This window comes from Rhinopithecus bieti, unplaced genomic scaffold, assembly GCF_001698545.2.
Source record: "Rhinopithecus bieti isolate Rb0 unplaced genomic scaffold, ASM169854v2 scaffold_32012, whole genome shotgun sequence".
NCBI lineage: Eukaryota > Metazoa > Chordata > Mammalia > Primates > Cercopithecidae > Rhinopithecus > Rhinopithecus bieti.
In genome coordinates, this window is record NW_016814432.1 from 1968875 (window position 1) to 1992737 (window position 23863).

Sequence of the window (23863 nt, forward strand, 5' to 3'; positions counted from 1 at the left end):
CCCTGTCTCAAAAAAAAAATAAATAAATAAAAAGGAAAGGAAAGAAAAGAAAAAGAAAAGGAAAGAAAATAAAACATGTGGCATTTCCTTTCATTAAGTACTTCTGTCCATAAAAGGCAAGCCACCCACTGTGAAAAGGTGTTTACAACACAGTTACCCTAAAAGGGGTTATTAATTAGGATTAGAGTATTTTCTTAAAACTGCACAGTAGTCACACTGGGATAACATGTTCTGGTGCTGAGTTGGGTGGAGAGTCGGGGGTTGTTCTGTTGTTACATTTCATACTGTATACCTAAACATACTGCATTACACATATCAAATATTACATAATAAAAAACTTTTAGCCGATAAAAATACGTGAATAGATATAATACAGAAGAAACTCAAATGGTGGATAAACAGATTTTCAATCTTATTAGTAATACAAAATGCAAATGAAGACCCCAATAAGATAACATCTTACACCCATTTGATTGGCCAGTGAATTAAGAAGTCTGAGAATTTCAAGTTTTTGTTGAAGAGGTAAAAGTTAAGGAATCTCATCTATTGCTGGTGGAAGTGTAAATTTATTTTGCTGGAAAATAATTTGTCACTTATAATGCAGTGTATCTGCGCACAACAATTTCACTCATGGACTTAGGCCCTGGGGAGATACTGTTGCTCCTACACCCCAGGAGACAGGTACAAGAACCAGCCGCCATCTGCAGCAGAGTGGCCTGTGTGCTCACACGGGCAATGGAGAGGGGGTGACAGCGGTGAGGGCTTCCTAGAGGATGGAGTGGTTGGGCCGTTCTGGGAGAAGGGAAGTCAGCAAACAAGTGAAGGCGTGGGAAGGGAGCAGGGAGGGCCCACACAAGGAGGCAGGACCCCGCCACCTGCTGCAGAGGGCCAGGTGGTCTCGGATGGCTGGACACTGGTGGTTGGGAGGGGAAGGTGGGGGGAGGGGACATGGAAAGGCAGACGCCGGGCCACTCATTCCGTGAGCAAAGTGAAGGAGCCTGAACTTTATCATGAAAGTCGTGGGGAGTCCTGGAAGGCTTAAAGTAAGATACCATGGGATGCACATATTGCTGAATTGCTCTCAGAGCACCATGGAAGGCAGACTGGTAGGAGGCAAGGACCTGGACCGGTTGGAGAGGCACAGAATCAGCCCAGGCGGGACCAACGAGGCTGGCGGGAGCCTGGTGGGAGGGAGAGAGGGGGAGGGCAAGATGGGTCCACTCAGAGCCCAGCAGAGGAGCGGAGTGGGCTGCAGGCTGCAGTGTGGGGATGTGGTCTGGAAGGTTTCCTCACTTTCATGAGCCCCTGTTTTTCACATGACAAGCAGGCTGAGTATCAGAGATCTTACAGGGATAACACATAGTTATAGACTTTAGCTCATGGCAGGCACTCAATAAATAGTAATTAAAATATTACTTTGAGGGAGAAAGTACATTCCGGTGAGTATTATTTATAAAGATAAGAAATGTAGCAGAAGGGACAGGCCTAGAGGGAAGATCATGAAGTCAGTATTAGACAGACTGAATTTAAGGTATGTGTGAGACAACCAGGTAAGAAAATTGAACAAAAAGTTGAATAAGGCAACATAGTGAGAACTCATCTCTTTTTCTTTCCTTTCTTTTTTTTTTTTTTTTTTGTTGTTGTTGTTGGGACAGGGTCTCGCCTCTGTTACCCAAGCTACAGTGCAGTGGTGCAATCACAGATCGCTGCAGCCTCAACCTCCCTGGCTCAGGTGATCCTCCACCTCAGCCTCCCAAATGGCTGGGACTACAGGCACACGCCACCATGCCTGGCTAATTTTTGTATTTTTTGTAGACACGGGGTCTTGCTATGTTGCCCAGGCTGGTCTTGAACTCCTGGGCTCAAGTTATCCTCCCGCCTCAGCCTCCCAAAGTGCTGGGATTACAGGTGTGAGCTACCACGCCCAGTGAGAACTTGTCTCTTAAAAAGAAAACAGTCAAATATGTGTGGTTTGGGAGTTAGGTGGAGCAAGGAGCTGAGTGAAGCTACTCAGGTGTGAGGGTGAGAGGGGAGCAGAGCACCGAGGGTGATGCCTGGAGGACCCCAACACTGTGGCCCACATGGGGGAGCAGGCACGTGTCAGCCAGGGAACAGCCTGAGAGAGGAGGGGAAGTCGGCAGAAGACGGTGGCAAGAATTTCCAGACAGAGAAAGCTTCAAGAAGTGGGGCATGACCAATGGCGCACACATCATGAGCATGTTCCCGAATGCTGCAGAATGACCAAGGAGCCAAGAGGAGGTGCATGGTAGGGGCTTGGTTACAGCAGACTGGTGGGCCACAGCCATCCTGACACAAGTTAGGAGAGAATGGCGGATGAGAAAGAAAGGGTGGCCAGGAGGGGAAGTAGAGAGATGTCAGAGAGTAAAGAGTGCGTGCTACTGAGAGATTCTTGCTTTCATAAAGAAAGGAAAGTCAGAGCAACTGCATGTGGTGAGTTCCCACTGCAGTGACCGAGGCAAGGGAGTGAGTGACGACAGTGTCCAGGATGAAGGGCCGTGGCACAGGCATGTGCAATGTGTGGCAGGGTCCAGGAGGGAGAGCACCGCCAGGTCTCAGGGCTCCGGGACGCCTTCCCAGATGCTGAGCCCCAAGGAGCTGTGTCAGGGGTGAATACTCCCTGGCAGAGAATGTGGCTGAGGGGAAGGCTGGTGTGAGGTGGCACAGCAGCAGTTCCAAAGGCGATGAGGCATGAGGGGGTAGCTTGTTCCAGGAATGGCTGTTTATTCCATGTGGGAGAGGCACTGGAAGGATGAGGAGAAAGGGGAGATGGGAGAATGCCCAGTGAGGGGCTGGCAGGAGGGGCCAGCCAATCGGCACAGACTTTGCTGGTTAGTGAAGGATTTTAAGTCCTCTAGCAGAATTAAGTGACTCGATTTTTGCCTTACAAAGGAAACTCTCCTATGGAGGACAAACTACCATAAGAAGTTAGCGGCCTAAACCAGGAGAATGGGGGGAGGAAGAGAGGTGAGGATGACCGGAGGGGTAGTATGCACGTGGTGACAACAGAAAGCATCGCAGTTCAATGAACAGGGCAAGGTGGGCAAATGAAGAGGGCAGAAGAGGACTCTGCCCTCTGCCCTCGAGGGATGCGTCTGGGGCTCTGCCTGGATGCCAGGTCATCTGCAGGCCATGAACTGAGATAGAGACTACGGGAAAGAACAAGGGGGCAGGGGGCAGCGAGAAGAATTTCAGTAGAGGGGCTAGAATGGGCCAGAGAGGGAGATGGGGCAGAATGGACTAAAGGAGGAAGGAGAGGAGGATCCCTAGAAGCAGGGAACGCAGGTGGCTCTCTCCATAAGTTTGTGGGAAAGAATAAAGAATGGGAAGATAGCAAATACAGGCAGGAGTGGCAACTTTCTGGAGGAAGAACTGCGCCCACTTTTGCAGGCTGAGAGGACTGACCCAGTGGAGAGAATTCAAGGACACAGGAGAGGGAGGAAGAACTCAAGGCAGCCTGTCCTAGAGGCCACGTGAGGAGACAGATCCTTAACAGAACGGAATGGCTTACTCTGAACAAAACGGACACCAGGCAGGAGCAAAACAAGGACAAGCAGGAGCACAGACAGGACTGGCAACCACATCAGACTCACCGTAAAAGCTTCATATTCATTGAAAACACAGAAAGACTGTGAAGAACTACGATTCTACAACAGAACACTGCCTCTAAGTAGCTTACTTCAAAGTCATGTGAATTGCAGAAGAGCTGAAAAACACTAGACTTGTGACATTCTAGCGAAGAGATCTGTACACCTTTTATGTAAAGGGCCAGAGTAAATACATATTTTAGGTTTTGCTGGCCAGGAAACAAAATCAGAGGCATTATGCAGATACTCACACATGAGGAGAAAACACCTGACACACCTAGTCCTGTGTCTGGGGCAGGCCATCTGGGATCCACTAAAATCACACTCGGGACAAAAGCTAGTGGCCTGAGGAAGAGGGTCCTGGTGGGCCAGGCTGGCAGGTGGGGGCAGTAGGGTAATGCAGGTCAGTTTCACTTCTTGTCCCAGCAACCCCTAGATCCTGGTGCACCCTTCGCTCCTCCCAAGAGCCTGGTCATCTCAATGTGGGCAGCTTGCTGGAGGCTAAGCAACTCCTGAGTTGCTGACTAAAATTCCATGACTAGGTGCCTGCTCATTGCCAACAGTCACCCCTGTGTAGTGACCACCAGTGCAGGTCTGGGGCAGCAATGCTGGGTGATAAAGGGATACCCCAGCTTGGTCTCTGTGATTCACAGCACTAACCGCCTTGATTGGTACATGGGCTGCACAGAAGTGGGAGGCAGGCTAGGTGTAATGCACAGGCTACCGTTCGCTGGCCCCTATTCCAGTGCCTGTAAAGACTTCAGGCTGGGGGCGGTGGCTCACGCCGGTAATCCCAACACTTTGGGAGGCCAAGGTCGGGAGTTCGAGACCAGCCTGACCAACATGGAGAAACACCATCTCTACTAAAAAATACAAAATTAGCCAGATGTGGTGGTGCATGCCTGTAATCCCAGCTACTTGGGAGGCTGAGGCAGAAGAATCGCTTGAACCCAGGAGGAAGAGGTTGCGGTGAGCCGAGATCATGCCATTGCACTCCAGCCTGGGCAACAAGAGCGAAACTCCATCTCAAAAAAACCAAAACCAAAACAAAAAAAACTCAGACAGGCTTGGAGGACAACCTTAAAGCATGCAAACAGCACAGAAATTATTTAAATCAAAATAAAAGGTTTCATATTTGAATCCAGTGATTCTTTTCCACACTCAACATTATTTTCTTTCCTCCCCCCATCTCTCTCTCTCTCACTCCTGTCACCCAGGCAAAAGTGCAGTGGCACAGTCATGGCTTACTGCAGCCTCGACCTCCTGGGCTCAAGAGATCCTTCTGCCTTGGGCTCCCAAAGTGCTGGGATTACAGACATGAGCCACTGTGCCTGGCCTCACATTATTTTAAATGAGGTTATCAATAACACTTCACACCACCCCCTTCTTCCTCGAAGTTCATTATCAGTAGCAGTAAATGGAAATAGTGATTTTACTTAGCCTTTTCCTGAGCCATGAAGTTTCACTCCTGGAAATAGAAAGCTTTAAAACTCAGACTGGTTAAATTGCATTACTTTTCTGAGAACTCGTTATTATTCCTACCTGAGAGTTGAGAACTAGAAGCAGAAGAGATAAGACTTGTCAACATATCTCACAATAAGAGATGAGATGCGGAGAGAGGGGAAGGATCTGCTGTCCCAGCATCTCCACTTCGCAGAACCTACCCTCGTATATCATGCTGTCTTTGTCCGTGACGTAGGCATTGGCACCCCAGATCACCATCTTGTGGATGTAAGACGGATATTTTGCAGCGGCAATGAGTGCGGTTATACCCCCATCACTCCACCCCAGCAGAGAAACCTTCTGAAACTTCAGCGCCTATGATCATACGATAAAATGCATAGCACAAGTTATTGCTCCTCTCTGTTAAAAGAAACTGAGTCACTAATTATCAGAATCAATACAGGTGTGGGTCTGGAGTATCAATTAGTCAGGAAAGAAAAATCCTAGAGTCCACCATTTGATGACGTCATGTTTTCTCTTAATTAGTTTTAGTGGAAATTGTCACAAACACCTGAGTATACGGTATGGGTTTGAATTAGGAGGGAACTACATCTTCTGGTTGGATAAAAAGCTCAAGGAACTAGAATCAATGGAGACCAACTACTTAGATATGACAAATACAGCGTGCGTGTGTGTGTGTGAGCGCATACGCATGCCTGAGCAAGGACCTTGAGAATAGTCCATAGATCAGAGAGGGGACCCTGAGCTCTGCTGGATGAAGTGAAGCAGGGTATCTGGTAAAGCAACTGTGGGAAGAACCGGCAAGAGCCAGGCTGTCAGAGAACAGCGTCATGGGGAGGTTATGTGAGCCCGCGGGTGAATCAGCCAGGGTCTGCACATGTGTTTGGCAGGGAAAATGGACAAAGATTACATCTTAGAGAGGCTGCCAAGAAGAAAGAACAGAATGACTGGAAAATTAAAGGTAAAGAATTAATATTAGTCCAAGATATTTGCTGCCTGGAACCTAAAGTGGTGTAACTACTCTGGCACTATCCTGTAAAATGAACATCTGGAACTTCTATCACCTAGCAAATTGTCTCCTAAATTTGTATGAAATTCTCCCACGTGTGCCAGGAGCTCAGTCCAGGATGTCCACAACAGTACTGTTTATAGTAGCAAAAAAATGAAAATGGCCAGGAACAACAGAATGTTCACTGCCTGCTATTTGTAACAGCAGAAAAAGACAACTTAAAAATTAAGTTAATTATCTGCTATTAGAAAACTGGTGAAACAGGCCAGGTGTGGTGGCTCATGCCTGTAATCCCAGCACTTCGGGAGGCTGAGGTGGGTGGATCAGGAGGTCAGGAGATCGAGACCATCCTGGCTAACACAATGAAACTCTGTCTCTACTAAAAATACAAAAATCAGTTGGGCCTAGTGGTGCGTGCCTGTAATCCCAGCTACTCGGGAGGCTAAGGCAAGACAATCACTTGAACCCGGGAGGCAGAGGTCACAGTGAGCCGAGATCGCGCCACTGCACTCCAGCCTGGGTGACAGAGCAAAACGCTGTCTCAAAAAAAAAAAAAAATCGGTGAAATAAGATACAGTACATCCATACAATGGAATAATATGTGCCTATCATACAACTAGTATAAATGCATATTTATTGACATGAAAGTTATTTCCTTGAAAAATTGCTCAATAAAAATAGTAAGTTAGAAAAACGTTAGGTGTAGTATGATGGCATCAATATGAAACTGCGTTTGTGACATAATAAGACTGGCCAGAAAGCAGAGCCGCGAAGACTTGGTAGCGTCTCTGGAGAGCTGGACTGTGGGCGATTTCGACTTTCTTCTTTATACCTATTTGAACTCTTTGAGTTTTCTATAGCAATCACATGGTATTATTTTGTAGAAAGAGATAACAACAAAATTTAAACAAAATAAATGAACACAGGCCCAGCCACCTTTCCTCCCCCGGCCCTTCCCTAAGAGACCCACCTTCATCAAATCAACAGCATCTTTTGCATCCCTTTCAAAAAAGTCTGCTGGGAAATCGCGATCTGGGGGCCTGGAATGTCCATAGCCTCGAGGATCCCAGGCGACCACTGTGAAGAGCTTCTTATTGAGGTTCTTGAGCTGAGGTCCAAAATCAGTCTCTCCACTTCCTAAAAACAGCCACTTGGTTACCCTCAGGTGATCAACTATCACCTGTCAAACATGTTACAGTGAAAACAGAAGCAATAATAATCTTAAAGCAAAGTAACTAATTTCTACTCAAAGTGGTCAGAACATAATCAGGAAAGCAGCCTTGCAACGACTTAATCCATCTACTCAAAGAAAGGAGGCAGGCTAGTCGGGTGCGCCTGTAATCCTAGCACTTTGGGAGGCTGAGGTGGGCGGACTGCCTGAGCTCAGGAGTTCGAGACCGGCCTGGGTCTCTACTAAAATACAAAAACAAACAAACAAACAAAACTAGCCAGGTGTGGTGGCGTGCATCTATAGTCCCAGTCACTCAGGAGGCTGAAGCAGGAGAACTGCTTGAACCCGGGAGGCGGAGGTTGCAGTGAGCCGAGATCGCGCCACTGCACTCCAGCCTGAGCACAGAGCAAGACAGTCTCCAAAAAAAAAAAGGAGGCGGGCTTCCTTTCCCGGCGGAGGGCAGGCCCGCCTCCGACCTCCCCCTGGTGGCTATTTTGAGAAGGACAGAGGCCCTGGGTCTTCCTTTGGTTCTGTATTATTTCAGCACTTTCCAAACCTCTTTGGCTTAATCTTCCTTTCCTAAAGAAAAGAATTAATGAAACTGTATAGAAATTAATTTACAGATATGCTTCTGGTTTCTCTTTTCTTCTTAAAACAATGACTTACACATGAGAGGGATCTCTATAATATCTGCACACAAATTTATGAGATTTGGTCCAAGTTATTCAAAGTGGAATTCTAAAATTCCAGGTTTTTAATTTTTTTTTTTTTTTTACTAAGTTAAGGTGAATAGCCTAAAGATTTTATTTTGTAGTTATAATTAAAAACCAGAAAAACTAAATGAAAACACTGAAATGCGGAAGCAGTGTGGAGGAAAAAAACCAAATCAGTTTCATCAGAAGAGTATGAAACAGCCTACGCTAAAAGCTGAATTCTATTAGTGGGCCTGCAGGGAGCTTGGCCTGCTAGTCCACAGCCCACCGCATGGTCGCTGTAGGTGTGGCGTGTTCACACCTACTGTGCACAGTGCAGAAGGCCACTCTCACAGAGCCCAGTCCAGGGGCAAGTCAGCATTTTATCAGTGAAGTCTGCTGATTTCTGAGGACTTCTATCTCAGGCCACAAATGACTACTAACCACTTTGCCTGATAAACTATATTAGAAAATGTCTTTCAAGGTGGTGCAGGATCATTTAACATCGTCAAGGCCTATCATTTCCTGGCAAGATATATCTTTCTCGAGATCAAGTAAATCATTCAGAAAATTCAAGCCAAAACCAAATGAATGGATCTCCAGCCCACATCTGCTGCTGTGACCCATGAGGCTTCTCTTCTGCCTCTGACCTGGTTCTGGCGAGGGAAATACCCTGAAGGCGGGGCAGAAGAGGAGAAGATGGGAAAGAAGAACAGTCTAAAAGACCAATTTCAGAAACAAGAAGGCATTTGCTCCTGGAATACATGTACACATTTGAAGACCAGCGCCAAGAATACAAAACGTCAAAAAACGTTTAGGGAATACATGTACATAGTTATCAGCATATGACACCTGAGAGGCTTGTTGGGAGGGGAACTGGGTGCTGAGGATGGGACAGGAGAGAGAATCTCCTCTGGTCCATTTTTTTTTATGTTGGAATCATGCTAATATTTTACATAAACAAAAATTAAATTGGGGACAGGCACAGTGGCTCATGCCTGTAATGCCAGCATTTTGGGAGGCCAGGGCAAGTGGATCACCTGAGGTCAGCAGTTCAAGACCAGCCAGGGCAACATGGTGAAACCTCATCTCTACTAAAAATACAAAATTAGCCAGGCGTGGTGGCACACACCTGTAATCCCAGCTACTCGGGAGGCTGAGGCAGAAGAATTGCTTGAAAGTGGGAGGTAGAGGTTGTGGTGAACCGAGATCGTGCCACTGCCTCCAGCCTGGGCAACAGAGTGAGACTCCCTTTCAAAAAAAAAAAAATTAAATTGGTAAGTTTTTAGCACCTGGACAACGACTGCAATACTGAAATAATGGAAAGCTAAGATGGGAAATGCTTTTACAGATAACTTTAGCTCCACATCAGCCATGAGAGTCAATGTCCTCATTCATCAGCTTAAGGCAAACAAAGGTGCCCAGCACCATTTAGACACATGCGCCTCGCTAGCTGCAGCGGTGCCACGGTCCGCTGAGGCTCGGTCAAGTGGAACCTTTTCAGCACTTCACTTTTCGAAAGAAGCAAATCACAAAGAAATAAGTACAGTCAGCCTTCCTATCTACGGGTTCCACATCTGTGGATTCAACCAACCTCAGAACAAAAATATTTGGGGACAGAAATGGATGGTTGAGTCTGTACTGAACATGTACAGGGTTTTTTCCTTGTCATTATTCCCTAAACAATCTGAGATAACAATTATTTACACAGCATTTACATTGCATGAGATATGGTAAGTAATCTAGAGATGACTTAAAGTATACAGGAGGACCTGTAGCTTCCATGCAAATACTGCGCTATTCTATATCAGGGACTTGAGGATCCTCAGATTTTGGGATCTGAGAGCTTCCTGGAACCAATCCCCCATCGATATTGAGATTAAATATTAGGATTATTTTACCAAATCAAAAATAAAGCAACAATACTAATGCCCTTAAAACCAGATTTGGGATGTCCTGGAATCACTGGAAATTTTTCCCTTGAACTTTCTACATCTAAATTCCAGTTATGAAAATGAGACTGAGATCCAGTAGGTTTTATTATGGCCCATACATTGAGAGAGGGTAATATGCTAATCTAACTCTGATTTGTAAAAAGACTTAAACTGAGTTTTTTTTCTTACCTCTTATTTTAACTGAATATATTATCAACCACAACAAGTGACCAATCCACCCTAGTTTTAGCACTGAAAGTCCCACATCGTGGAAAATTCCCCCATGCCAGGCAAACTAGGATGACTGATTACCCACTCACCTTCTTCTTTTATCTACCCCTTCTTCCCACACCCCTTTCCTTGACCCCTGTCACCCTCCCAAATTACGGGCAACTGTGATTTCATAGTGCACTTGCACAGGAAAACTGGGTACTTTACTAAAGGAATAAAAAATGCAATTCTGAACAGCAGTAGAAAGTTACCCACCTTTCTAAGTCATTTAAGTTTGATTGTAGCAAATATTAAAACACTTCAGAAAAGCACTAAAACTAATAATCAACATTTGGCATCTAGTATTGTGAATGCATCATAGATTTTACAGCATGCAAAAGCATTCCATTAAAAAGTGTCCAGACCCAGCATCCCAGGAAGTAGCAGGATGGCATGGTCTCCCTCTCCAGTCTGCTGATAATGCAGTTGAACGCCATTCACAGCCACTTTGGCAGAGGTTACCGAGGTTCTAGAAGAGAAAAAACCCTTCCCCACAGGGGGAAAGGGGAGACGGAAGATTTCTTAGTTGATTCACAATTGCAGGTAGACAGGAGGAATAAGTGTTAGTGTTGTGGGCCACTGTGGGATGCTAACAATAAGAGATCTTTTCAAATAGCTAGAAGGAAGATACTGAATGCTCCCAACACAAGAAATAAGAAGTGTTTGAGACGATGGATATGCCAATTACACTGATCTGATCACTACACTTTGTATGTATGGAAACAACATTATATACCCCATAAATAGGCACAATTATGTCAATTAAAAAATACAATTTGAGAGATGTTTAAAAATGCACCCCCAAAGGAAAATCATTTAATTTAACATGATAAAACTGTCTTTGTATACGAATGAGTCGCTTCCACATTGCCTTGCAGGCTCCTTGGGTTATTCTGATTTTTCCAATTCTGAACAGTGACATGAGTTTGAATCTTCTTTACTAGACTGCCAATCTGAACTGTGCTCTCATGCTGAATACGCCATCGTGACCAGCCTGGGGCTCGCGCTACAAAAACCCTAGCAGGCTTGCTGAATCGGCCAGAGGCTCACAGCACACGCTGGTGAGCTGGAAGCCAAGGGCACTCAAGTGCAGGCTGGCGTGGGGCTTGGTGCAGTGAAATGAAGGTGGACATCAGGGGCAAAAACCCTGGAGCCACTCGTCTGCACCTCAGCAGACCCAGAGGACCTACCCAGACCTTCAGCAGCCTTGGTGACATTCCCAAAGATGAGACTGGTCTCAAGGTGCTGATCTCCAGGCTGTTCCTTAGCTGTAGGGTATCCTGTGTTGTCTGGCCTGCTGCAGGAGGGCCATAGTCAAGACTGCCCATCTGCACTGACAAGGCCTACTATTTTTTAAAATGTTAAAACATGTCTGTGTCAACTACTAAGTAGCCCTGTCCATAAGCCTCCATCTCAAGAGCCCTCCTTCCTGCCACTCACCCGCCTTGGCCTAAGACCTCCTAGGATCCAGCATCTAACTGGACCACGCTTAGTACAGGACAATGCCTCAAGACAGGCACAATGCCAGTGTCTGTCCTGTCTGAATTATGTGTGCTCTACAGGTGTTCTGATTAACCTCTCCTCAGCTGCTCTTCCAGGAGGGCCTGACTGTCCTGGGATATACACCAGTGGGGCACACAGACGGCCCCCGCACCAGGACCCACCAAACTTCCCACAGCTTATCAGACAGATGACTGCGGGAAGCACAGGAGGCACATGATGGCCAGCCAGGACAGATGCCAGAAGGAGGAGCTCCTCTTCTCCTGGCTGAGTGCCGATACAATGACATCAACCACCATCTCCTTTTCTTTTTTTTTTTTTCTTGCTCTGTCGCCCAGGCTGGAGTGCAGTGGTGCGATCTCGGCTCACTGCAAGCTCCGCCTCCCGGGTTCCCACCATTCTCCTGCCTCAGCCTCCCGAGCAGCTGGGACTACAGGCGCCGCCACCTCGCCCGGCTAATTTTTTTGTATTTTAGTAGAGACGGGGTTTCACCGTGTTAGCCAGGATGGTCTCAATCTCCTGACCTCGTGATCCGCCCGCCTCGGCCTCCCAAAGTGCCGGGATTACAGGCGCGCCCGGCACATCTTTTTCTTTCACATACTCCTTACCCCTACCTCTGCCCTTAGTCAAAAGAAAACTGAAACACAGTCCTTTTGAAAAATGAGGTCCTGTTTTCTCTTCTGGTTTAATCTTATTTGCCAATCTCAAGTAAAAAAGAAACAAACGAGGAAACAGATGTGTTGAACACAGGTACATCTAATCTTAACACACAATTTCTGGAAAAATAAGACAGAATTGGGTAGTAATAAGGTCTGACCAAACTATAAGCTCCTTATCTACAGAAATATTATTAGAGGGGCATCAACGAAGCCAGCAAACAATGGCAATACTGACCCTGCCATTTACTTATTATGATTCCTGCCCTATTCCTCTGAGAAATTAATTTCTATGGTTCAGATAGCTTTGGATCAGCCGGGCGTGGTGGCTCACACCTGTAATCCCAACGCTTTGGGTGGCCCAGGTGGGTGGATCACAAGGTCAGGAGATCGAGACCATCCTGGCCAACATGGTAGAACCCCGTCGCTACTAAAATACAAAAAAAATTTGCTGGGCTTGGTGGCGCGTGCCTGTAATCCCAGCTACTCCGGAGGTTGAGGCAGGGGAATCACTGGAACCCAGGAGGTGAAGATTACACTGAGCCGAGATCGTGCCACTGCACTCCAGCCTGGTGACAGAGAGAGATCCCATCTCAAAAAAAAAAAAGAAACTGCTATTACAATATTATATGTTCAGCTATTTCTTTTGTGTATGTTTTGCAAAGTAGCCTACAATAAAGTATTTGCTACCTTCAGGGCTTGAATTTACATGAATCTTGATGGATTATTTTTACATTTCTTATATATTGTACTATTATATAAATATTCCCATTGTGCCTACTAATTACTTCATGTTTATTATATCCCCAGGCTTTTACATTCATTGTTTCAAATGCTCACAAAAACGCTGCAAGGCAAGAGGCTCAGAGAGGTTGAACAATCTGCCCACATTCACATAGCTAGGAAGTGGCCACGGGGCCATCAGAACTCCGGAGGCCGTGATTCCTCTCTAACCTCATGGCTGAACAGAGTCCTAAGAGGGCTCAGGCACTGGGGCCGCACTCTGACTGCCAGATACAGTGTGGTGCAGGCGTCAGCAGAAGGACAGTCTCTGATTCTCTGGCAGGGCATCCCAAGGTTGAACTTGGAAAGCTTTTTTTAGGAAGATTGTTAGGTTATGTGAATTATTAATATTTATAACTGTACATAACACACAATTTCAGGTAGAAAAGGTTTTTTTTTTTATCTGACCCAGGAATAAATCACCTTACAGATTTTGAAATAAGGGTCAAAGTTCCAAACAGCAGACTTACAAACAAGTTTTCGGAACACAAGTCAATTGTAGGTTGGGCACTGGCTATTCTGAAGCTAAGTTTTTACATGAGTCCTTTTACCTACTGACACTGAGCTACAGCTGCGTTTCAGGATTAACTAATACCACTGCTTGTTTTCCAGATTATATGTCATATCAACTTGCAGATGCATGTATAAAATGGCAGTATGAAATCCAGAGAAATCTGTTTTTTCAGAGATATTTTAGGAAGAATGACCTGCAATGCAACTCGGTGAAGGGGGCCTTCCTCAACCATTAAATAACCTATCAGAACTATATTGGTAGACCAAGAGCGGTGGCTCACGCCTGTAATCCCAGCACTTTGGGAGGCCGAGGCGGGTGGATTATTTGAGGTCAAGAGTTCGAGACCAGCTTGGCCAACATGGTGAAACCCCGTTGCTACTAAAAATAGAAAAATTAGCCGGGCATGGTGGCGGGTGCCTGTAATCCCAGCTACTCGGGAGGCTGAGACCATGAGAATCCCTTAAACCTGGGAGGCGGAGGTTGCAGTGAGCAAGATCACACCACTGCACTCCAGCCTGGGCAGTAGCGCGAGAGTCAGTCTCAAGAAAAAAAAAATATATATATGTATATATATATGTACAATTACAGTAACCTTACTTATTTCAATGCCTTTCTGCAAACAGGAAACTGGAAAAAATAATCATCTTCACTGTTCATTTATACAGTTGTAGCCATTGACATGTTTTTCCATCTATCAAAATAGCCCTGACCATCTCATAATAATTCTAAAATTAAAGGAGCAAGTCAATTGCAATATGAAATTTTAAAAGTTGGTCAGTTTTGCCCTCTTTTCTCCTTCTAAATCAAGTTTTCAAACTAAAAGTTTTTATGTTGGATCAAGTAAAGTTCTAAACACTGTGTACCTATCTAGTATTGACTTTATGGAAATAGCCCATCAACAGTCAACTGCCCACATGCACTGTGTACGTTCGTTGTATACGTGCGTTTGCATGTGTGTAGGGATGTATGTAGACAATAAAGTAAAACAAGCTTCATGTCGCTCTATCCACATTTGTGCCCAGTATCTATGGGGACCAAGAGCATCCATTTTCAAGATGGAAGGTCAGAAATTAATCCAGTTTTTTGTTATTGTTTTACCTGAAATGGGGGAGAGGTGGGAGGACAAATGAGAATAAAGCAGGTTCCTGGGCATCTCCACACATGGAGATCAGATCCTCTGGGAGTGAGGCCCAGGATTCTGAATTTTCACAGTTCCCAATGTGATTCTTTTGCACATTAAGGTACGAGATCAGCAAGCAAAGAGAAGACTTAGGACTCTCGGGACCGTGATTAAGGCCTTAGCGGTACTAGAGAGCTAATGGGCACAGTCATTCTCAGGCTGATTTCTGACATAACAGGAAGAAGAGATTATTGTCCTTATGCCCTTACAGCGTGGACTCTGGACAGAGCAATGGACTAATAAGGGTGTCGGGATTCTAATCCGTGCTTCGTCACGGGTGAGTCGATACTACGGGCAAAAGTATCTCCCTGGGTCTCTCTGGTCTGCACACTGAAGGGGCTGCACTCCACGGCCCAAGGCCTCCACTGCTCCGGACTCCTGGAACTTAGGCTGACCGAGGCGCATGCACGATCGAGGGACTCGCGCACCAAGCGCGGCTGCACCCCAAGATCGGGGTCTCGCGGCACAAAGGGCGACAGGGTGGCCGGACCTCGCCCACGCCCAGTGCCCACACGCCCGGAACTCCGGCGGTCGTCGCGCGCCCCTCCCGCCGCCCCTCGAGCGCCTATGCTGGGGATCCCAGGGGCGGGGTGGCCGCCATTACCCGAAGGCGGCCGCGGGTCCAGCCCCCCTGGGAGCGTGATCCCCAGGCTTGCAGCCGCCGAGGTCAGGCAAAGCCCGCAGGGCCGCCCACAGCGGCCTCGGCCGCACCCAGCCCGCGCCACCAATACGGGCCACAGTTCCGGCGTCTCGTCGGGAGCGCGCCATGCGCCTGAGACCCAGGGCGGTCCCCGAGGCCGCAACTCCCGCCCGAGGCCTCGCCCACGTGCTCCCACCGGCCCGCCGCTGCCATCCCTGCTCGCGCCGCTCCCTAAACCAGCGCCCCCCGCACCGAAGCCCCCGCCACGAAGCCCCGGCCCGAGGCCCCGCCCCGAAGGCCCGCCCGAAGCCCGCCCCGAAGCCCGCCCCGAAGCCGCCCGAAGCCGGCGCCCCGAAGCCCCGCGCCCCGAAAGGCCCGCCCCGAAGGCCCGGCCCGAAGCCCGCCGCCGAGCCCGAAGCGCCCGCCCGCGAAAGCCGCCGCCCCGAAGCGCCCGCCGCCCGAAGCCGCCCAGCCCGCCGCGAAGCCCGCCAGCGAAGGCCGCCCGCGAAGCCCCGCCCCGAAGCCCCGCCCCGAAGCCCCGCCTCACCAGGTGCTTGCCTGTGGGCTACCGAAACTTGGCTCCTGGTTTCCAAGTCCTGGAACTGCCTGCACCCGCATAGACCATCCCCTCTCGTGCTGGCTCTGGCTCCCGGCTCTGGCTCCCGGGGTGAGTGTCCCAGTCGGCGCTGCGCCGCCCCCGCTCGTCGCCTCAGCGACCATGGCCTTTCCAGGAGTCGAGGCCGCCAACCATAGCGCCCTCGCTGGGTGGGCGTCCACGCGGGGGCGGGGCTCCGGCTCCAGGTCGGCTACTAACGGTGGAAGTGTATTTGCTTTTCAGAGATGATGAGATTTAAATTTTCTTTATACAACTTCACACCTATTAGGATGGCTGCTAGCAAAAGCCCCAGAAATTAGTGTTGGTGAAGATGTAGAGAAATTGAAGCCCTTGTATATTGCTGTTGGGAATGTAAAATGGTGCAGCCACTGTGATGAACAGTACTGTCGTTCCTCAGAAAATCAGTTATATGATCCAGTATTTTCTTTCCTGGGTATATAACCCAAAAGAATTTAAAACAGGGTGTACAAGAAGAAATTTTTTTACACTCATGTTGACAGCAGCACTATTCACAATAGCCAAAAGGGTGGAAGCAATTTAAGTGTCCAAAAACAGATACATGGATAAACAAAATGTTGCCTGTGCATGCAATGGAGCACTTTTTAGCCTGAACAAAGAACGAAATTCTGACACATGCTACTACATGAACCTGGAGGACACTATGCTGAGGGAGGTAAGCCAGTCACAAAAAGACAAATACTGTGTGATTCCAATTATATAATAAGGTGCCTAGAGGAGTCAAACTTATAGGGATAGAAAATACAGTGGCGGTTGTCGGGGGCTGGTGGAAGTGGGAATGAAAAGTTGGTGTTTCATTGGGACAGTGTTTCAGTTTGGGGAGATGGATTTTCGTGATGGCTGCATAACATTGTGAGTGTACTTAATGCCACTGAACTATACACCTAAAAATGGCTTCAGTGGTCATTTTATGTATGTTTTACCACACTTACTGTTTTTTGCTTTGACTATATAATTCCAGCTTTATAAATGTTATAGACATTATCTAATTGAAAGCTCAGTGGAGGAAAAAACCACTATTGCTTTAAGTCTTTCGTTCTGCCTCAATTGGAAATCACTGGCAGATTTGTGGCGACTGTTGTAGCCTTGGCTTGAGTAATCGGAGACAATAGCTTCTTTGCATATTGCATGACTTTCCCTCCAAGAGACCTTTTCGGTGTCAGTCCTGTGAGCACAGTGCTTGTAGGTGTTACTCATGGAAATGTCTGCCACCTGCAGTGTCCTCACTGGCCCTGTGGAGTTTCTTGAGTAGTAAAGGCAGTCTTGGCCTAAATACAGACTATGCAAAAGTTTTCATATTCTACTCTCAACATAAATCTATCACATTAATTCCTGAAAAAAAGGAAAGAGACATATATAATGTTTGAGTGGAATGTAGTATCATTTGACTTTCAGCAATCTTTGGTGAGATATTTCCTTTTTTCCTGATAGGTTGATTGCGGTTTCATCTCAGAAATGATAAAAATAGCTGTCTGTACAGTTTCAACACCAGTTACCCTAGTGCTAAGCAAAACAGTAGCACGGAGTTTTTAGGTTATTGGTGTCACTATTTTTTTTTTTTTTTTTTTTGAGATGGAGTTTCGCTCTTGTTGCCCAGGCTGGAGTGCAATGGCGTGATCTCAGCTCACTGCAACCTCTGCCTCCCGGGTTCAAGCGATTCTCCTGCCTCAGCCTCCCGAGTAGCTGGGATTACAAGCACCTGCCACCATGCCTGGCTAATTTTTGTAATTTTAGTACAGATGAGGTTTTGCCATGTTGGCCAGGCTGGTCTGGAACTCCTGACCTCAAGTGATCCACCCGCCTCAGCCTCCCAAAGTGGGATTACAGGTGTGAGCCACCACGCCCAGCCTGGTGTCACTATTTTTAAGTAACATACCTGACAACCAGTTCTTTATATATAGCAAGATTGTGCAGTTTAAAAAACTGCCATTTTTGTGCCAGGCATCTTATGATGCATATTTCTTTAATCTTCACATCAGCCTTTTGTGCTATTGCACTCCCCATTTATAGATGAGGCATCTGAGGCTAAGAAAGGTTAGGAAGCAAGCTCTGGGTGACACAGCTGAAAAGTAATTTTGAGCTGCTCAATTTCAGGACTCTATACATGGATAATGATGGTGAAAGATTAGGAAGCAAGCCCTGGGAGCTGAAAAGTGGCAGAGGGGAGTTTTGAGCTCTCAGTTTCAGGACTCTATACTTGGATGATGATGATGATGATGATGATGATGATGATGATGATGATGGAGACATGGTGTGACCACAGCTCCCCACAGCCTCAAACTCCTGGGCTCAAGTGATCCGCCCACCTTAGCCTCCCAAGAAGCTAGGCCTACAGGCATACACCACCACACCTGGCTAATTTTTTTTTTATTTTATGTTTTTGTGGAAATAGGGTCTTGCTATGTTGTCTATGGTGGTCTCGAACTCATGGCCCCAAGCAATCCTCCCAGCTTGGGCTCCCAAAGTGCTGGGATTACCAGCATGAGCCACGATACCTGGTCGTATACTTGGATTATTACATATTGTAAAAATCACTGTAGTAGCATTAACCTTTCAGTGATTTCTCTGAAATCAGCTGCTTCTAAGATCTCGAAGATGTACACTCCTGTTTTTATTTATGCCTTTATTATAATTAGAAAACGCTTTTCCTTTCATAAATACCACTTTAAAATGTACCTCAAAATACTGCCTAAAACATTTTGTGATTTATTAAACATTTTATTCCTGAAACCCTAACTTCACATGATAGACCCAAAGCAAAGATGATGATCGTAGCAACAAGTGGAAAGTCCACCAAGCAGGACTGTGGGAGCTGGAAGTAGGTCTCAATTACCAGTAATAACCTAGCATGTGAATGTCTGTTTGCAAACCGACAGTCTCGGTTCTCCTTTGCTGCTGTGTCATCCTGCTTCCTTGGCTCTGCTCATTAACAGCAGTGTTCTTGTGGAGCTTGGGCCTTGTACGTAACTCCTCACAGGCAAACCTGGTTCTTCTCACCATGGTGCTGAGAGAGTGGGGGTGAAGGGAAGGCCCCAGAGCCAGGCGCCGGGACAGCAGTGCTGCTGCAGGGCTCTCATCCTGAGGGCTAAAAGGCACTGGCAGGGAGGTGTTCTTCTCACCATCAGCATCCTGTCTCCTGCTAGGCAGCAGGAGGGTAAAAGGGGATTATGCTCAGGAAAGGCAGCCTCCGTGGCAGAGGCACCATGGAGAACCCCCATCTGTCCCAGTGACACACACATCACATCAGTAGCCTGTAGTTGTGGTATAAAATTTTAAAAAGTGTGTTAAAAAATGCCTTGCCCTTTTGCCTTTCAATATTATTATTCAGCCTCTTTGGACTCTTAAGAGATTTGAGAACACCATTTGGATGGTGGTACAAGGAGCAAACAGAACTCACCCAGGCCCCTCCAGCAAAGCCTGGACCCTCCCTCCATTTTCCCTTTTGGGCTGTAGGATCCAAGGCTGCGTGGCGGCCAAGTAGTAACTGGACAGGTGTGGACAGGAGAGCCGAGGCTCATTACTTTACAGCAGTGCTCTTCTCAACCGGGGCAATTTTCTCCTTTCCTAGGACCATTTGACAATGTTTAGAGACATTGTTGTCACAACTGGGGTAGGGACAGGGGGAGAACAGTGCCCCTGGCATCTAGTAGGTAGGGGCAGGGATGCTGCCAGACATCCTACAAGGCACAAGACAGTCCCCACAACAGAGAATTACCCAGCCCGAGACGCTGACAGTGCCAAGGCTGATAGCTTGCTCTGCAGCCCTGTTTCAGGGGTGTGTATGTGTCTGCTAGAGTTGAGGGGGTTCACAGTCAGAATCAACAACACTGTTATCAGCCCAAGACACCAGAATCCGTTCCGACAGCCAGACTGACCATCACCACACCCTTCTCGTCCTCCCTCTGGGGAGAGCTAAGCACACGGCCTTCCCTGTCTGTTTAGCAAAATGCCAGTGGAGACGCTGAGCGGCCCGCCCAGCTTCAGTCTTCTGAACTATTCTAGTTCTTTCATCCACCCCCAAGTTTCAGGTGGACTTTGAAAGGTTGGGTGCTACAGGCACAATTCCCACAGTCAGGAGTTGTCCTTTTTCACTCTGGCACACAGAAAAAATATGAAAATACTTTCACAGTACAGAGTAAACCGAGGAAGCCACTCAACAGTGTCAGCCCTGAGGTTCTGCTCTCACCCAGGGGTAGAGATCAGCATTTCCTGTTCCCTCTCCAGGGCACCCAGGCTGGGTGAAAGTACCAGAATGCCAGGAAGTAACTTTAAAAGTCAATCAAGAATTTCTCCTGTAGTCACAGTTAGTAGTAATTCCTTGCAACAACTGTCTGGGAAATCTGATGTTTCTCTCCTCCTTGGTACCCCTTTAAATCTGTTCGGTTAATTTGAAAACTGAATATAAATTCAATTAATTTTAAAAATAATCGATAATTTAATGGAGTGAAGACTGCATGTGATTCTTAGAGCCTATAGTGACTGATACAGTATTTGATATCCATGTTAACAGACTCTAACGTGGCAATGAGCTGCAGTTGTGATTCAAAGAGTCTCTGAGCAGGGCTTAGAATTGTACTGTACTTTTATAACAGGAGCCTACGTGAAGAAGAGAGCACACAATTTTAAAAGTTGATTTTGTGTTCTCTGAGTTTTTCTTCTCGCTTCAGCAAAACTCTAGGAAATGCTGATTTGCTTTCTAGGAAACCTATTTGCTTTCTAGGAAACCAGGGCGAGTATTAAAGGACCAGGGAGCAGGCAAGGCTAGGAGCAAAACTGCAAATTTATTTTTTGGTCAGCCAGCTTTGTAGGGGAGGGGTGAGGTCCGGCAGGGGAGGCCGGGGGAGTCACCCGGTGGGGCTCTCGGGCGAGGTTCCTAAAGCAGTCCCGACAGGAGCGGGGGCTGAGGAAGTTCCCGCGGCGCGCCGGCCGGGAGCGGCTTTTATGTCCTGGGCCTGGGAGTGGGAGGGCAGTGGCCGGGACATAGGCGGGTCCCGCCGGGCGGTAGGCGTGGCTAGGCGGGTTCCGGCCGTCGGAGGGCGGGTTGCGCCTGCGCAGTTGACCTGTGTCTTTCCCGGCTCGGGAAGGTTGACGGTGAAGCACCCAGAACTGCGCCATCTTGCCTCCGTTCGTCCAAACAAATGCCATAAGCTGAAAGAAAATGACCTTCCTCAGATATCTCTTCTCTCCCTTTCCAAACCCAATTAGGAGTCATTTTTTGATTGGTGCTACGCCATTAAGAGGTCTTCCTGCTTACGCTTTCCTCAGAGTGGATTGTTGGCTGGGTGCAGTGGCTCATGCCTGATATGCCAGCACTGTGAGGGGCCGAGGCAGGAGGATCACTTGAGTCCAGAAGTTTGAGACCAGCCTGGGCAACCCCTTTGCTGCAGACTTCTTTCCCCATTCCCCGGCTATGAAATACAGGAAACAATATTTCTGCAGACACAGAACTTCCATCAGTGAGGACAGAATTCTGAATGCTCTGAGGCAGCCAACTTTCTGGGGTTATTCACTGAGTGAGGAGTCCGCTTCAGCTGCCATAGCCCATCCAGGGTTAGTTCTGGCTGACGTAAATCAAGTAGTTCAGAAGGTCGATCCTGGCACACTGGTGGAGCGCCTGGGCCAGCTTCCCCACTGTGGCTCCCTTAATGCCTTCCCTCATCACCCACTTTTGGAGCATCTGGTAAACCTTTTCTTTTAGTCCATCTCGCTCATAGTCATGGTCAATTTCATCAATCTGAGACTGTGTGAAGCCCAGTTTACGGGCACAGTTTTTCCAGTGCTTTCCCAGATTTTCCCTGATTGGGTCCAGGTGTTTATCGGTCAGACTAGTGGTATTATCTGCCAAATGGGAAAGAGAAGAAGGTATCAAGCTAAAGCCCATTCAAACATTCCAGCTTCCTGAACTGCTAAAAAACCCAAGTGAAATGAAGAGTACCAGAAGACAGGGAAAAGGATAACTTCTTAGTTCTATAGCTGTTGATGCACTGGCAGACATTTCACATGCCTGCTAGCCCACATGGAGTCTTTATGTGAATTAGAATAGGGCATTCCTGGCCTGGCATGGTGGCTCATGCCTATAACCCAACACTTTGGGAGGCCAAGGCAGGAAGATCATTTGAACCCAGGAGTTCTAGACCAGCCCTGGGCAACATAGCAAGACCCTGTCTCTATCAAAAAAAAATTTTTTTTTAATTAGCTGGGTATGGTGGCACATGCCTGTACTCAGTTACTCCTCAGTTACTCAGGAGGCTGAGACAGGAGGATCACTTGAACCCAGGAGTTCAAGGCTGCAGTGAGCCATGATTGTGCCACTGTACTTCAGCCTGGGCCACAGAGCAGGATGTTGTCTCAAAAACAAAACAAATAAAAAAGAATAAGGCATTCCTCCGCCTAGTAGACACATCCCTGAGCCACAGCTGATGGCTCTGTGAACAAAACCCCTATGTGGCTACGAGGTTGGGTGTTCTAGTCAATCTTAGCCCATGACCCTGTTGGTATTAGACCTTCCTGGATGTAAAGGGAAAACCACCATTTTGTTCCTTTTAGACATTTTCCACTTACATCTGGCCAGAGTGAAAGCCACTCAACTCCTGACCACCACCCCCACCCAACAGTTCACTTTCCTCTTAATCAAGGAATTGTCCAGCAGGTGTGAACCCATTCAGTTACAATGCCTTCCTTGTCCTTCAAGCGATGAGGTAACTACTCTTCAGGTCTGTTTCTGGACCCTTGCCCTCCTTTACCCCACCCAACCGCCAACTGACATTGCCTCTTCTCAAATAGCCATAACCTCTCTCCTTCTCCTGGTTCTTTCCCTTAGCCCTTCGTAAAAATAATAAAAGGAAACAAAAATGTAAAACAACTACAACAAAATAATTCCTTAATCCCCACACTACCTCATTAAACAGAACATAAGGAAGAAAATATTTCATTTTTCCTTTCAACCTCTCTTCCTTCCTCAGCCCTCCATAATGTGGCTTGTATTGCCACCACTCGGTTGTCAGCAGTGCCAGAACTTCCCAAGATACTTTCCAAATTCTGTCAATATTTCTGTAGGGGGTAGATCCTGCATTTCATTAGATTCTCACAGGTGCCCTTGACCATTCAGAAGTTCTGTTCTAGGTATTTAAAAGCTGTCCTTTAAATGGGTTAGACCAGGGTTTGGCAAACTATGGCCTGTGGGCCACATCTGGCTCCCTGCCAGCATTTGTAAATAAACTTTTATTGGAACACAGCTGTGCTCATTCACATATGTATTGTCTGTGGTTGCTTTTGCACTACAATAAGAGAGTTGAGTGGTTCCAAGAGAGACCTCAAAGCCAGCAGGGCCTAACATTTACTACTGGTTCCTTTACAGAAAAAAAAAAAAAAATAGCCAATCCCATGGTTAATTAGAAAGCTGGGTTCTTAATGAAGTTGTTTTGGCCTCATGACTTTTTCCAGACTGTACTTTGGGATTAGCATTATGGGCCTGCACAGTAGAACCCTATAAGAGATAGTCCTCTTGATTTTATTACAGAAGTGCTGTGGAGGGCACAGTCTTCTATCTTTTACAGGATCTCCTTTGATGAGGGCCTGACACAGCTATTTCTTCCAGGTCTGAGCAGTAATACTGATGATGCTAATGATGAAAGTTTAACACTTTTTATAGAACTTACTATGTGTCAGGCAGTGTTCTAAGGTTTTTATACATACCAACTCATTTAATTTTCACAACAAATCCATAAATACTGTGATTATCTCCATATTAAAAACAAATAAATTGGCCGGGCGTGGTGGCTCATGCCTGTAATCCCAGCAATTTGGGAGGC

At 47.0% G+C, this 23863-nt stretch overlaps 2 protein-coding genes across 2 annotated transcripts in view; both read right to left on the minus strand.

The window, feature by feature from the left end:
* BPHL (biphenyl hydrolase like) overlaps positions 1 to 15546 on the minus strand; it is a 32591-nt gene extending 17045 nt beyond the window's left edge. Inside the window, exons 1-4 of the mRNA XM_017850286.1 lie at positions 15383 to 15546; positions 10511 to 10614; positions 7049 to 7215; positions 5270 to 5423 (exon numbers count right to left, since the gene is read on the minus strand). Of these exons, the coding sequence (XP_017705775.1) occupies positions 5270 to 5423; positions 7049 to 7215; positions 10511 to 10614; positions 15383 to 15546 (589 nt within the window). The remainder of the gene's footprint in view (positions 1 to 5269; positions 5424 to 7048; positions 7216 to 10510; positions 10615 to 15382) is intronic.
* Positions 15547 to 21248: 5702 nt separating this feature from the next.
* RIPK1 (receptor interacting serine/threonine kinase 1) overlaps positions 21249 to 23863 on the minus strand; it is a 45698-nt gene continuing 43083 nt past the window's right edge. The window contains 1 exon segment of the mRNA XM_017850297.1: positions 21249 to 21890. Within this exon segment, the coding sequence (XP_017705786.1) occupies positions 21604 to 21890 (287 nt within the window). The 3' untranslated portion in view covers positions 21249 to 21603.